General features: G+C 37.5%; 2 protein-coding genes across 2 annotated transcripts in view; one reads left to right on the top strand and one right to left on the bottom strand.

Moving 5' to 3' along the window:
• The window catches only part of LOC137002987 (phosphatase and actin regulator 1), a 43136-nt gene extending 37469 nt beyond the window's left edge, over nucleotides 1-5667 (bottom strand). The window contains exon 1 of the mRNA XM_067362983.1: nucleotides 5420-5667. Within this exon, the coding sequence (XP_067219084.1) occupies nucleotides 5420-5654 (235 nt within the window). The 5' untranslated portion in view covers nucleotides 5655-5667. The remainder of the gene's footprint in view (nucleotides 1-5419) is intronic.
• Nucleotides 5668-6873: 1206 nt separating this feature from the next.
• On the top strand, nucleotides 6874-13415 carry LOC137002902 (NAD-dependent protein deacylase sirtuin-5, mitochondrial). Its single transcript, XM_067362838.1, has 9 exons — nucleotides 6874-6972; nucleotides 7348-7450; nucleotides 7781-7914; nucleotides 9317-9542; nucleotides 9713-9800; nucleotides 9953-10006; nucleotides 11359-11482; nucleotides 11594-11709; nucleotides 12928-13415. The coding sequence occupies exons 2-9, from the start codon at nucleotides 7363-7365 to the stop codon at nucleotides 12998-13000; spliced, it is 903 nt and encodes a 300-aa protein (XP_067218939.1). The 5' UTR covers nucleotides 6874-6972; nucleotides 7348-7362; the 3' UTR covers nucleotides 13001-13415.
• Nucleotides 13416-15583: the final 2168 nt, after the last annotated feature.

Below are 15583 nucleotides of genomic sequence, written 5' to 3'. Positions count from 1 at the left end.
GCCAATCAGAACAGCGTGTGGGCGGAGTCTCTCTGCAAGCACACTGCACTCGCAACCAAATCAATCATAAACAAATCAATCTAAAATCACAGCCAATCAGAACAGCGTGTGGGCGGAGTCTCTCTGCAAGCACACTGCACACATAACCAAATCAATCCAAAATCACAGCCAATCAGAAGAGCGTGTGGGCGGAGTCTCTCTATAAGCACACTGCACACATAACCAAATCAATCTAAAATCATAGCCAATCAGAACAGTGTGTGGGCGGAGTCTCTCTATAAGCACACTGCACACATAACCAAATCAATCTAAAATCACAGCCAATCAGAACAGCGTGGGGGCGGAGTCTCTCTGCAAGCACACTGCACACATAACCAAATCAATCTAAAATCACAGCCAATCAGAAGAGCGTGTGGGCGGAGTGAAACAATCTTTTTCACACTTGTTTATTTACAGTTTGAACATTTTTCTTTCCTTTAATTTATTTTGAGGATCTGAGGTGAATTATCCATTGTCACTTTCAGTACGGCTATAAATGATATTCAAACTCACATTAGAGTCTTTTAACATTAAAGAAACGGAGTTTATCGTGTGTTGCAGCATGTCTAGTTAGGACACAGTGTTGTGCTATCATGGATTCTTCAACAGACTGGTCTCTACAGAAGCATTTTCCCATCGATTGGAAACTTTCTAGGGATGTCTTGAAATGGTTTAGTTATATTTGTAACTAAAAAATGAATTTCACCATTTGGGGTTAACTTCCAAAGATCGAATTAATGATGCACCAACATAATGTGACGATATGTACTAAAGTAACTGATGTATAAATGTATATGGTTTAAAGTGTGTAGGCCTTCCATCATGTGTATCTTCTGAGGATGTCATGGCGTCTCCAGCGCTCAGCTTTACGGACACACTGTCCAGCGGCGCACAGACACGCTTCTCGCTTTAATTGGATATTAAAGTGGGGCGATAGAGAAATCCTCTCATTAATTTCTGCCATGTGTGCCGGCGGCTCTGAGGGAGTTATGTCATTATAATCTGTGCCGAAGCTCGTTTCCAGCCGTACAGATCTGAGATTCACTGCAGGTCACGCGCATTACATGCAGCCAGCCAATGGGGAACGTTTTCTCGAAGTTATGAACAAATGTTCTTCCTGTAGAGTTAATATAACCCTCATTCAGAGTTATCTGGTCTTTATTAATGTTCTCAAAATGCTCAATTAAACACATATCTTTCTTCTATTCCTCTTTTGTTCAGAGTTTTGAGAGGATAATTAAAAGCACCAGAACTGTCCTGATCCATCATGCACATTCATCTCATCTTAAATGTTCCAGATTTCTCCGGCTATTGAAAACGCACGTTGAGACAAATAATCAAAAGACTCTGAGTACTGTGACCGTACTGAGCTTCCTGATGTGTATCTTAGTGATGAAGGATGTGAAAGTGACCCACATTAACAGGCAATTCGTTAGTGTCTGTACCAACACTGAAGAGTCATGTGACACAGTACACAATGAAGCACATTAGCGACATCTAGTGGACTGTCTCATTCACTACAGTGTGTCAAATGACAGACTTGTGAATGAAAACCAGCCCTGTATTTTGTATAGCACATTTCATTATATATTAGAGCTGCATAATTCTGGATAAATTGAGAATCATGATTTGTTTGTTTAAAAGAGAGATTTTAGAATGTATTTCAGAATTTTCATGTGTTTTGGAACATTCAGAGAACACTGAAAAGTAACGTTCCGATAATGTTTCAAGAATGATCAAACGAATGTTCCTTTAAAGGGGTCCTTGATTTCATTTTTTTAACTTTAGTTAGTGTGTAATGTTGCTGTTTGAGCAAAAACAACATCTGCAAGGTTACGACGCTCAAAGTTCAATGCAAAGGGAGATATTTTCTTTTACAGAAATTATATTTAAAGGATTAGTTCACTTTCAAAAGAAAATTAGCCCAAGCAGATGGCGGTCTGGCAGAATCTAAATATTTGACTTCATAAATTGTTAAATATGTATATTTTATTTTTTACAAATGCATCATTTCGCTTCAGAAGGCATTTATTACCGCCCCCCCCAGCCACCCAATGGCCCGATGGCCAATCCGCTCATGATGGAGACACTTTCTTCAGCTCATACTCATTGATCACGTTCACTGCCATTATAAAGCTAAGAATGCGTCAGGATATTTATTAATATATCTCAGATTATGTTCATCAGAAAGAAAAGAGTCATATACACTTAGGATGGCTTGAGGGTGAATAAAGCTTGGGCTAATTTTCATTTGAAAGTGAACTAATCCTATAAAGACTACAACAAATGGCTGGTAGGGACTACAACGAGCTTCTTCCTGGGTTGGTGTCATCACTAACCCTAAAATTTACATAAACCCCGCCCCTGAGAACGCACAACAAAGGGGGCGGGGCCATGTTGGGCTGCTTTAGAGAAGAGGAAGAGTTGTTGTAGTAGAGTGTTGTTGTCATGCCGTCATTTTACGCCAAACTGCTTCACAAACGAGGGTCAATTCAACACAAAAGATGAACATGACGGCACATGCTAGTGGATGAGTTGAATCAACTCCACAGCAACTACATCAATTTATCCACTAACCATTCAGAAACGTCTAAAAGTTGTAACTTCTTCCTGAGTCTCTCCATCAGTGTCGACTCCGGTTTGAACAATGTAAGGCTGAACACCATTACTGACAATCCTCATTTTGGCTGCGTGAGATTCTCCAGCTTTGTTGTTGTTGAGCTGTTAAAGCTCCGCCCTCTTCTGGAAAGCGAATAAATGGATAATAACTACTGTGTGAATATATTCTGCTCACGTACTTGAAAGCTGCTGTTGGGTCATTGCTTTATGGAGAGCTTACGACATACTAGCTACCTTCTGCCTTAAAGGGCCAGTTCACCCAAAATTCAAACATCAAATATTTTAAAGAATGCTGGTAAGCCAGTTTCTGGTCCACAGTATGAAAAACAAAAATATGATGTAAGTCAATGAAGACTGAATACCAACATTCTTCAAAATATTGTCAAAGAGACTCAAATATGTTGAGGGTCAGTAAATGTTGACAGAATTTTTGTGAGTGAACAAACTAGCTAGTTACTACATTCAAGTTAAGAAAGAACTTACAAATGGCTGGTGAATCTTTAACAAAGTCCATTTAAGACAAGTCATTTCACTCGGCGGCCATCTTTAAAACGCCTCTCAGGTATTCAAGTGCAGCTCCTATCTCTCTGAATGGGGAAACATCAAATTCTCCAAAGATGTTTGTCAAGCTTTCGATTCAATTTCATATTTGAAATCACCAATGAAATCTGACAACAACTGTCTCATACATTTTGTTTTTAAACACTCGAATCATGAGAAAAAACTGTATTTTTCAGGCTGGATCAAGCTAATGCGCAGTCTTAAATGTGCGTCTCTTGTGTCTCATTTCGGAGGCACACGTCTGACTGTTTCTATAGGAACCGGAGCTTCTAATGGCCGCTGCAGTTACTTTACCAATCGGCAATTGGCTCTTATATTTGAAGGCGGGATTTATTCCGCCATATTGCGCGTTGCACTTTCTCCCATTCAAAACAATATGAGTGACGCGTCTTGTGTTATTACAGTGCTTCCCACACATAGACTTTACTTGGGCGGGCCGCCCAGGTATATTAACGGCCGCCCAAATATATTTGGAGACACATTTTTGCTTTTTATTATTTTTATCCTCTTATACTTTTGTATCCGCCCAAGATAATGAAACCATCCGCGATCAGTTAACTAGTGGAGAATCACCCCTTGCCCTACGTGTTTTGTACCTGCTCGTTATGTGTGCGTAACTGTTTACTCCCGCTAACATTCCCACGTGTGCTGTAGAGATGCGGTGGATATTTCACAAAGAGCGCTGCGTGTTGCAAAGTCACAAGGCGGCGCTGTTGCGCGTTCTACTGGTTCGCGCAACAAAATTTCAGGCTGCTTCAAAGTGATTCTCAATCAATGAAAATCGCAGATTTATGCCAAACGATTGCTAATGAACTCAATTTGATGAATTATGATAATATATACTTTATGGCCTTTATATAAATTGTTTTAGATGGTTGTAAGAATGCATATTTTATCTCTCATCTGAAGGATCATCCCGCAATAGTACAGACATTTCAAAATAAGAATCCCGGTGTATTTCGGGCTCATTTATAAAAGTATATTAAAAGTCACGCGCTAAGTTTTTTTTTTCTTCTTCTGGGCATTATTGCTTTTTTTGGTTACACAATAAATTGTATTTAATTTGATTTCCGTTTAATTCATAGTAAATTATTGTATTCTCCCCCACAGGAAGAAAAGACTAAGAACTTTATGTGACATGTATTCATTATATAAATTTTACTAGTAAAATCTGTGTCCCATTCACTGACTATATGACATAGAGAGAACTCTACAATTTTTAATGCTGTAATTTTGCACAATTTACAGTGCATAATAATGCATAAAATTAGTATGTAATTAAATGTAATAGTAGGCTATGTAATTAAAATTTATTTCAATAAATAAAAATACGGTTAAAAATCACACATTGTTTGTTGTTTGTCACATGTAGTAGACCGTTTTTGTGCCGTGGGTAATAGGAGGATTTTCCACTACCATCAGTATATTTCAAACCCGTGGGAAGCACTGTATTCTATAGTCTTTCTCAAAACGTTAGTAAACATTATTTACACTCTTATTATTATTTTCCTGAATTCTTGTTTTTTAAATGTTAGCTTTGTCTTGTTTCAGAACATTCAGAGATCATTTAAAATTAATGTTTTCCATATAACATGCAATTTGTCTCCCTATTAATGTTAGCATAAGCAAAATAAAAGCTTTTAAAACATTTAAATAATAAGTTACATGTTTTTGAATGCTAAGAGAAGGTTAAAGGCAACGTTAGCAAAACATTCTGAATGTATTTTTGTTTGCTGGTATGGAATCAGTAAATAATAATCTTGCAGTTTCTAGTTCTTCAGGTTGGTGACAGAGTTGATCATTAATGGAAACACACTGCTCTGTGTGATTATCCGCAGGGTGGAACTGTAAGTGCACTAGATCCGCTCTCATGACACCTGCACTACTTCACAACCCCTTCACGTCCACATCTGATGATCCTGCAGGAACACACTGCAATATTACGCCAAAGACACACATGAATACACACACAAACCTCTCGATAACTTCATCTCGATCGCTTAATGCAGTATCACAGTTATCACACATCGCCTCGTGCTTTAGTACTGACTCAGCTGAAAATAATGGCGGGTCACCATGGCAACACGAGATGCTGCTCCTGCTGCTGAGCCTCATCTTAAACCAGCACAGTGTCGATAACGAGCGCGTTCTCGCGTGTGTCCGTGAGAAGTTGCCAGCTGTTGTTGTTTTGTGTCTCTACCTGTGCGGAGGCTGACGGATCGCCCTGTGTGGCGGAGGAACGGCGCCCTGCGCGCGGCATCATCCTCCAGAGAGGCCGCCATCGCCCTCCATCTGCGGCCACTGCTGCACCGGGACGGACACAGAGCTGCTGGTGTCGGTGAACGGCTCCGCTGAAGCCGAGAGCTGCTCCTCGAGAGACGCGCGGATCCTCCAGTGGGCGCGCGAGAGCTCGGCTCACACACGGCAGTCGTCATCGTGTGTTGTTTTAAAGAAATATTTCAGAATATATGATAATCTGGTCATTTTAAAGACTGGTAACTGATATACTAATAGAAATAAATTCCATTATTATACAAGAAATTGTTATTTAAAAAAAAACCGTTATTCTGCGATCGTGACCACGTGATTGGTCAATCCCGACCAGCGCTGAGAAAAGTATCAGATATCACGTGATCGCGCTGCCGCGATTCAGCGGTTCTTGAAGTTGTAATTTAATTTTAATAAAATAAATTAAGAAAAGGGAGTCGGGACCCCCAGGGGCCACAAGGGAGCGCCAGGGGTCCGTGGAAAAGTCTAGAAAAAATAAAAATAAGATTAAACTAACTAAATAATTACATACATTTGATAATAATAATAATAATTAAAATAAATATGCAGAAAATTGTTTAAATTAATAAATAAATTATAATTAATAAAATAATTATAAATAAATTAGGCTAAATAAATTGATTAAATAAATAAAATTTGTATTGAAATTAAATAAAATTATATTTACATAAATGCATTTGATAAAATTAAATAAATAAAATTTAATTATCAGTGTAAAAAATGTCAAATAAATAAATAATAAATTAATAGATTTTATTGAAATAATTTGATAAAACTTACAGTACAAGTATTGTAATAAAAACTAGATATCTTATATAATTATATTATTCTTTGTTTACAAATAATAATATAATTGAAGAATGACTGACAAGTGTTGTGGACTGAATATGGAGTTTTTCGACTTTTTATGTCATAATTATAATTTACAAAAGAAATGGGCTTAATTAAGTGTTGACTCAAGTAAACCCCACTTTAACTTTTTCAAACAAGAATTGAAGATGTATTTAAATACAATTTCAACTTCTGTTAACAAGAAAGCAATGAAAACATACGTAATTTGTGCCATGTTTAATATTCTTCCTTAATATATTTGTTTCTTTATTTATTTGTCCTCTTTTCTTTTCTTTTCTCTAATTTTTTGGATTATTAGTTTCTTACATGTTTCTTCTGTTTACTATTGAACCATAATTTATTTTGTATTTGAAATATTGTTTATATTTTTTGTATGTACCGACTTGTTCTGTTTGTTAATATTGCAATAAAAAAGAAAGAAAAAAGAAAGAAAGAAAAGTGTTGACTCTGCAGTCTCGTTATCTTCCTCTAGAGGGCGCTGACCTCGAGCCACAGCATCACCATAGAGACTGACGCGCTTTGAGTCACGTTTGCACACTTTACGACATGTTTACGTAGTTTACGGTAGGAGGACGCCCGAAAAGTGCTTTTTCTCGTGTAACTTAGATAAAGGTACTATTATTAAAGTTATTATGATATTTTCTGATGAATGTATATCAGTGTGTGGATCACGAGCAGCAGTCGATCATTTCAGCTCGCTGTCAAAGATCTGAAGCGTTCAAATGAGGCTCTTCTGATGTTGTTTATCGCGATCATTGATTAGACTGAATTTGTTGTGATGCGATCATGATTGATTTATTGTTTGTGGATCAACTTGTGCTTTTTACCGGATTTATAATTGGTTTGATATTGGATCTAGTGTTGTGTTTAATGCTAGAATGCTTCACTGAATAACTTAACTTGATCAATAAAAACTTTTGTTACGTTAGAATCGCACATAATCTGACTTTGAAAACAGATTGATATACATATGTGTGTGTTTGACAGGCTAGAGATCAATAAATGATCGTGAATCAGCTGATGTTGAGGGCAGCAGTGGCTCACTGCGGGAGATGGACAGCTGTCAATCAACTCACCCGGACCAACTCAGGTGCGTTTAATATGACCCTAAACATTGACCTACTTATTAACATTTGTTCAGGCCTTAAAAAGGTCTTAAATACCTTTTCAGATACATTTTCAGTATCTGAAGTGCTGATAGTGATCAGTAGTCGTAGTGCTGATACTGATGTGAGAGACTCTTTTCCACGTGTGGCGTTTCACCCTAGCAACGCCCTGGAAACCACTTTCACAAACTTACCATAGAATTGTGACTGTGAAAAGATGTGCTTTTGTGTAAAAACCAGCAGTATGTTTTTGCTATGAAGCAGGTGTATATGTTGATGTGTAGTTAAGAGGCTGTGTGTGTGTGTGTGTGTAGATATGGCTGAGTTTCGGGAGGTTTTCTCGAAGGCCCGTCACATTGCCGTCATCACTGGAGCAGGAGTGAGCGCGGAGAGCGGCGTACCGACTATCAGAGGAGCTGAAGGACGCTGGAGGACCTGGAAAACACAGGTCTCACACACACACACAGACACACTGATACACACACACACACACAGACTCACTTACACACTAGGGCTGGGTATCCATTTCTTGATTTTAATCGATTTTCATTTTTATGAACCGATATTGATTCTTAAATCCCAAGAATCGATTAGTCTAGTCTGTTTTCAGTTGATGAATGAGCAGAATATGTAGCTCCTCCCATCCAATAAATCTCAATAATCTTTGTTACTTGTGATATGAAGCAAAGTCTCAGATTTCAAATGACGTCCATCTTATTATGAGATTCAAAAAATAAACACCGTTTTGGCGCTGTTTAATGTGGCGTGACGGATCGCTTTAGCGCCTCAGTTAAAGAGAAGCATGTGATCATCCTCTCCTCCGCTTTAATACAGTTACAGCGAAATAAATGTGAATGAACATCTGAAGGTATGTTAAAATATACAGTACAACTTACTGAAATCCGTATCATGTCTCGTGTAATCGCTCAATCAGTGCTTCAACCTCGGAAAGACGTCAATAAAACTTAAACAATGTCACGTAACGTCACATTTACCTCAGAAAAACCTATTCAGTGACCATAAACTCATTAGTCAGATAGAAAAGTGAACTCTAGAAAGCAGCATTCTGATAAATATAGCTATACACAGTTTCATATTCATTTTAATTTTTAATGTTTTTCAATATTTCATGCATGTTTGAATAAATCAGTCATGACAGCCACGATTTAAATGTTTATATTTCAAAAAACCGAATTGGAGTAGAAATATGATTATGTAATTCTAAACTTTATTTATAATAAAAACATCATTGAGTGTAATTTAAGTGTTTGTATATAAATAAGTTAATTTAAACTTCAGTATTATTATAGTAGTACTAACTGACTCTCATGTGTAGTTTACAGCATTAGTGAGAGATTTTTTTCCTCTAGAAAATTTGCCATGTACTGAAACTGAAATACTACATCCAAAATAATCGATATAGAATCGAAATCGGAATCGAATCGAATCATGAAATTCTGTCAATACCCAGCCCTATCTCTTACACACACAAACTCACTCTTTCACACACACACACACACACTCAAAAACATTTTGTAGAATGATCATTTTTGACCCGGAACACCAGAAGTGTAACAAGGTGCGGGAGAAAAAAAAACAAAAAAAAGTGCAAAAATATCAAACAATTTAGTGAAGTTGTTATACCCTGTGTGAGCAAATTCAGTTGGTATTAGTCCAATGGGATTTAATTAACTAGCATTTTCAGGAAAAAGAAGATCCTCTCTAGGTCAAAATGAACAGAGCACAGCATTAGAGCAGCTTTGATCTCCTCTCAGTGGCACAATCTCCAGACATGTGACCTGAGCGCATTACTCCAGTGTTGAACACCGTCTCTGTGTCTGTCTCCGCAGGATCTGGCCACGCCCGGGAGTTTCTGGCGTCACCCCAGCAGGGTGTGGGAGTTCTACCACTACCGGCGGGAGCTGGCTCTGAACGCCCAGCCCAGCGCCGCTCACAGAGCCATCGCCGAGTGCGAGGCGCGGCTCAGCCGTCAGGGCCGCTCGCTGGTGGTGATCACGCAGAACATCGACGAGCTGCACCAGCGCGCCGGATCCAAGAGCGTGCTGGAGGTCCACGGTGAAGATACTCATAAAGACTTCACTTGTTTGAATCAGCGTTTTTGAACAAATTCCTTGAGTGAATGATTCAATGACTCACTGATAAATACTTCACTTGTTTCATTACTGGATCAATCAGTGTTTTTGAACGAATCTCTTGAATGACAGATTTGTGGTTTCTGTCTGTAGGTAACCAGTTTCACACCAGATGTGTGAGCTGTGGAGATGTGGAGGTCAATCACAAGAGCCCCATCTGTCCATCACTGGAGGGCAAAGGGTAGGTCACGATCAAGTCCTGTCATCATTTACTCACCCAGCAGACCCATGTGAATCAGCACAATGAGCAGCTCCGTTAATAATGCAGAACCAGATGACTGTGAAGATGATTCAGTGATGTGAGGTCAACTGTCACTCTTCATTTTCTTTCAGGTCACCTGACCCTGATGTCCCTGACGCGCTCATACCTGTCAAAGATCTGCCCAGGTATCCCACCAACACACTGACCCTATCAAATACCTCTGATTTTTACTTTTATTTTTGTATCATTTTAAGTTTTATGGACTCTGTTTGAATGGTTAAATTAATTAGACATGCCTTTCTTTTCTAAAATTTAATGGAAATCATGAAACTTACACAATTTGACAACAATTTAATTAAAGTTTAACAAAAATTTAATTATTAGGTCTCTATGAAATTCCCCAAATTCTGTTTTATGTTTTCCATTTCAAGTTTTCTATCATTTTTACTGGAAATGTGTCTCTAGTTAATGGAAATCATGAATCTTAAACTTTTAATAAATTGTTAAATTGTATAACAAAAATTGCATTTTTAGGGCCCTATGAAATACATTTTGTCTTTCTCAAATTTTATTTTATTTTTCCCAAATTTTGTGTTTTCCTTGTTTTTTCTGGTTCTATTTTAATAGATTAATTAAATCGTAATAAAAATTCTGCATTATGTTTTTACATTTTTAGGGATTTATGATTTAATACAAATTAATTATCAAAAATGGGGATAATCAAATGAAGGCATAAAACATTAACAATTTAATTTTTAAAAATTTAATCAAGTAAAAATAGAGGTTTACTGTTAAAATTAAAACAGAGAGAGCTGTGAGTGTGTGTGTATCTTTCTCAGATAAAATGCTGCTAAAGAGACTAACAAAAATTGCATTTTTAGGGCCTTATGAAATACCTTTTTTTTTCTCAAATTCCGTTTTATTTTTCCCAAATTCTGTGTTTTCCGTGTTTTTCTGGTTCTATTTTAAAGGATTAATTACATTTTTATAATCAATTTTTTCAGAAAATCATCATTTAATACAACAAAAACGGGGATAATCAAATGAAAGCATAAAACATTAACAATTTAATTAATTTTTAAATATGTAATCGAGTAAAAATAGAGGTCTACTGTTAAAATTAAAACATGATTACTACTTCATGCATTGATAATTATTGAATTATTATTACTTTGACAGGTACATTTTACTGTACAATTGTAATATATTCCTGTCATAATTTCTTCAAGTTAAACCAAACTTTATTTTTGGTGGGACAGTTTTCTAAACTTTTATTCTGGCAGGTTGTGGTGAAGAGCTGTGAATGTGTGTATCTTTCTCAGATAAAATGCTGCCAAATAGACTCTCAGAGCAGCTCTGGAGATGAAATATTTGTGCTCACAGAGTAAGATGCAGACGAGCGTCACGTGCTTGAGTTCATGTAGCAGAGCAAACTGAGCCAGACTTCAGATTTACACTGCAGTTTCCCATATTTTCTGCATCATTATCACACACATCACAGAGATCCAGCGGCTCATGTGAGGTGTTTCTGCCACAGGTGTGACGAGAAGGGCTGTGACGGCCTGCTGCGGCCTCACGTCATCTGGTTCGGAGAGACTCTGGACTCGCACATCCTCACTAAAGTGGAGAAGGAGCTGGACACGTGCGACCTCTGTCTGGTGGTCAGTTTCAGATCAAATATCAGTCACTTCTGAGTGCTTCTGCTGAGCGAGCTGAACGCGGTTCGTAGAGTCTGAAGTCCCGTCAGCTCTGTGTTCCTGTCTGTCCCTCAGGTCGGCACGTCCTCTGTCGTGTATCCGGCAGCCTTGTTCGGCCCGCAGGTGGCGTCCCGTGGCGTTCCAGTGGCCGAATTCAACACTAAGGTGACACGAAATACACCACGCTTCAGGTGAGTGCATGAACAGGATGAAACATCCCACAGTTTACACTTGAACAGAGAAAACTAAACAGTAATTTCACATGGTATAATGGACAGCGATCAGGAACCTCAGCTGCTTAACACATGAATGCTTACTAAACCAATAAAACATGGACATGAAAAATAGTGCGCTTAACTGTAGTGAATGTGCACTTGTAGTGTACTTTAAATCTTAAAAGTAGATAATAACAGTAAATCATTCATAATTACATGCAACTAACCCTAAACTACTCCCTAACCCTATAATAAGTGCATTAATATTACTCATTATCATGTTTAACTACACAGACATCTTAAAATGAAGTTACTGTAGATTTGTTTTAAAAATATATAAGACAATATAATATTAATGATGCATATGAGTTTATTTCCATATTTTGTAATGTTTTATTAGTGTATGTTCTTTTAATACTGTTTAATTCTGATATAAAGGCCACTTAAGTAGATCATACTTTCATGACTCTTGTAAAGTGCATAAATGTAAATGATTGTTTTATATTATTACAAAGTGCACTTTTTAAAATCTTGAGTGTTAAAATTTTGCATTAGTTCAACACATCAAAAGAAATGAACTTTTTTAAAGCATGATAAAAGATTTTTAAAAGAGATGTAAAGTTATAATTTGAACTGTAGTGTGTTGATATTAATTTAAAGTTAATATATTATAAAGGTGCTAAAGAGGATGTTTTGTTTTATACATTTTTGCAATATTACTTGAAACTGTCTTTACTAACTGATAAAAGACTATTTATTAGGTGCGCTGGAAGGAATAATATTAATATACATCATCTGTGCACGAGGTAGGGCCTTAAAAACATCAGCCAATCGTTTACGCGATCATCGATTGGCCCTCTGGCTTGTCAATCACTGCCGTGACGTTCAATTCAAATACATGGCGCACAAGTTTCAATAGAATTGACATTAAAGTATATTTAATTTACCATAAACGCTTGTCATTAAATTCAGCAGTAACTTTCAACATATTTCAGAGACAATAGAATTATGAAATTACATTTTAAGATGTACTTAAAGGGACAGTTCACCCAAAAATGAAAATTCTGTCATCACTTACTCCACCAACCACCAATTTCTTCTAAACCTGTACGAGTTTATTTCTTCTGCTGAACACAAAAGAAGATATTTTAAAGAATCTCGTTAATCAAACAGTTGACTTCCATCTGGTTGCAGGTTTCACTTCCCGGGCCGCTGCGCAGAGACGCTTCCTGCCGCACTGGCGCGGCACGAGTCTGAGCTCATCTGATGCTCACCGGATCGGCTGGAGCTGAACGTGTTGTCGAGTTTGAGCGGAAATAGAATAATGTCTGATTAACTTCTCTGCTTTTGATACATGAACTGTTTTATATAAACTGGAAATGGGCCAAAGTAACCGCACATGAATGTGTGTTTGTGCTGTTGAAAGTTTCCCATGTGCCTTCTCTTTCTCAAAGGGCTGCTTGTATTAATCACTGCCGATGAGAGGCTGTGTCTGGAGCGACTCTTCAGTCTGTCTGCTTGACTCATAGGGGATAAAGCAACATGACGTGTCTGAGCTTATATCAGAGGACATGATGTTTATAGCATGAAATTGGGATACAGTGCTTTACTCTTCCAGTGTTTGCCTTCATATTATTCCAGTAGTTTCATCAGTAAACAGCAGTGAATAAAAGCATTTTTCCACTGGCTGTGTGTGGATTATATCTGTGACTCCTCCTGCAAACTCATACACTACATTCATAAAATATATAAAACCACTTTTGTTCTTATCATAAGCATTTTTACAATCAACTACTTTACACCATTACATTTTTATAAGTGATGTTTCCACCATTTTTGTATTTTTTTGAAATTAATCCTTTTATTCAGCATTAAATTGATCAAAAGCGACAGTATATAATGTTACAAAATATTATTTTTCAAATAAATACTTTCTATTCATCAAAGAATTCTTAAAGAGGACATAATGACCCTTTTACAAGATGTAATATAAGTCTCTGGTGTCCCCAGAATGTGTCTGTGAAGTTTCAGCTCAAAATCCCCCACAGATCATTTATTATAGCTTGTCAAATTTGGGTGTGAGCAAAAACACGCCGTTTTTGTGTGTGTCCCTTTAAATGCAAATGAGCTGCTGCTCCCGCCCCTTTTCCAGAAGAGGGCGGAGCTTTAACAGCTCAACAACAACAAAGCTGGAGAATCTCACGCAGTCAAAATGAGGAAAGTGTTCAGCCTTACATTGTTCAAACCGGAGTCGACACTGATGGAGAGACTCAGGAAGAAGTTACAACTTTTAGACGTTTCTGAATGGTTAGTGAATAAATTGATGTAGTTGCTGTGGAGTTGATTCAACTCATCCACTAGCATGTGCCGTCATGTTCATCTTTTGTGTTGAATTGATCCTCGTTTGTGAAGCAGTTCGGCGTAAAATGACGGCATGACAACAACACTCGACTACAACAACTCTTCCTCTTCTCTAAAGCAGCCCAACATGGCTCCGCCCCCTTTGTTCAGTGTTCTCGGGGGCGGGGTTTATGTAAATTTGGGGGTTTGTGATGTCACCAACCCAGGAAGAAGCTCGATGTAGTCCTTAAAAGTGATTTCTGTAAAAGAAAATATTTCTCTTTGCATTGAACTTTGAGCGTCGTAACTTTGCAGATGTTGTTTATGATCAAACAGCAACATTACACACTAACTAAAGTTAAAAAAGTGAAATCATAACCATGAACAATACTACTAAAGCATTTATTAATCTCAACATTTGCTAAGATCAAAAGTTGTATCTGTTAACATTAGTTCATGCAGTAATTGCACTGTGAACTAACATGAACATGAACATTTTATTAATATTACTGTAACAAAGGTTAATTAATGCTGTAATATACACTAATGTTAACAAATGAAACATTTTATGTTTTTAACATATTGTTACCAAGTATATAATAATAAGTTCATGTATCCCATCATGTGTATTTTGTTAATCACACAGGTGTTTTCATGGGAAAACATCATGATATAGTAATTTCACCACTCTTTTAAATGTCATTCAGATCGAGTGTCTCCTTTCTCTTCTCTAACATCTATTCATCGTGTTTGAGTTTTAAATCAGCTGCTGTTTATAGTGATTTAAACACATGCTGTTTTAAGTAATAACAGTCCATCCATAGACGGGATGACACATAATGTCACCGTGGTTTGGTTTTCTTCATGCATCGATGATGTTTTGTGGTGAAGAGCGAGCCCTCGTGTTGTTGTTGCTGATGCTGTATATTAGGCTCAGATCTGATCACCGCACACGTCTGTCAAACGGGCTTTGCTGTGAGAGCAGAGCTTATGTAGGTGCCGCTATTTATAGCAGCCATCAATCCGCTGTCTCTCAGTGATTCTGTGCGCTGGCTGATTTCACACATGCGCGCTCTTTTTCTGTGTCTCTGCCTCCGTATCACGCCTCCTCCTCATCTGTATCTGTGCCACAGAAGAAAGAGAATATATTTTAGTATCTCTGAACATCCCACACTGTGTTCCTCCTGAGCGCTGAAAGCTTCTTCTGTCTCTCTGAGACGGAGATCGGCCACTGGACACGTGGAAGGAAACATGAATGTGCTCTAATGGTCAGTTATTATCATGAATGCTGACTTAGAAGTTGGTGCAGGAGGATGTCAGTGAAGAACTAGTTAAAGCAGAGATCTTTACCATTGACTACTACTTATAAAACACATCAGACACTAATTTCGTTAATGAAAACTGATGAAAAATGTTAGTTGAGAACCCTTTTTTCATGACTAATAGCGCCTGTGTGTGTGTGTGTGTGTGTGTGTGTGTGTGTGTGTGTGTGTGTGTGTGTGTGTGTGTG

This window comes from Chanodichthys erythropterus, chromosome 16 (genome assembly GCF_024489055.1).
Source record: "Chanodichthys erythropterus isolate Z2021 chromosome 16, ASM2448905v1, whole genome shotgun sequence".
Classification (NCBI taxonomy): Eukaryota; Metazoa; Chordata; class Actinopteri; order Cypriniformes; family Xenocyprididae; genus Chanodichthys; species Chanodichthys erythropterus.
Note: the sequence above shows the minus strand (reverse complement) of the source record. Positions and strands in the feature narration are given on the sequence as shown.

Bases quoted from the DNA above. Each gene is read 5' to 3' on its own strand.
- LOC137002902 (XM_067362838.1), top strand. From the start codon at position 7,363: ATGATCGTGAATCAGCTGATGTTGAGGGCAGCAGTGGCTCACTGCGGG. The intron at 7,451-7,780 runs GTGCGTTTAATA...GTGTGTGTGTAG, and splicing joins ACTCACCCGGACCAACTCAG to ATATGGCTGAGTTTCGGGAG. The intron at 7,915-9,316 runs GTCTCACACACA...CTGTCTCCGCAG, and splicing joins GGAGGACCTGGAAAACACAG to GATCTGGCCACGCCCGGGAG.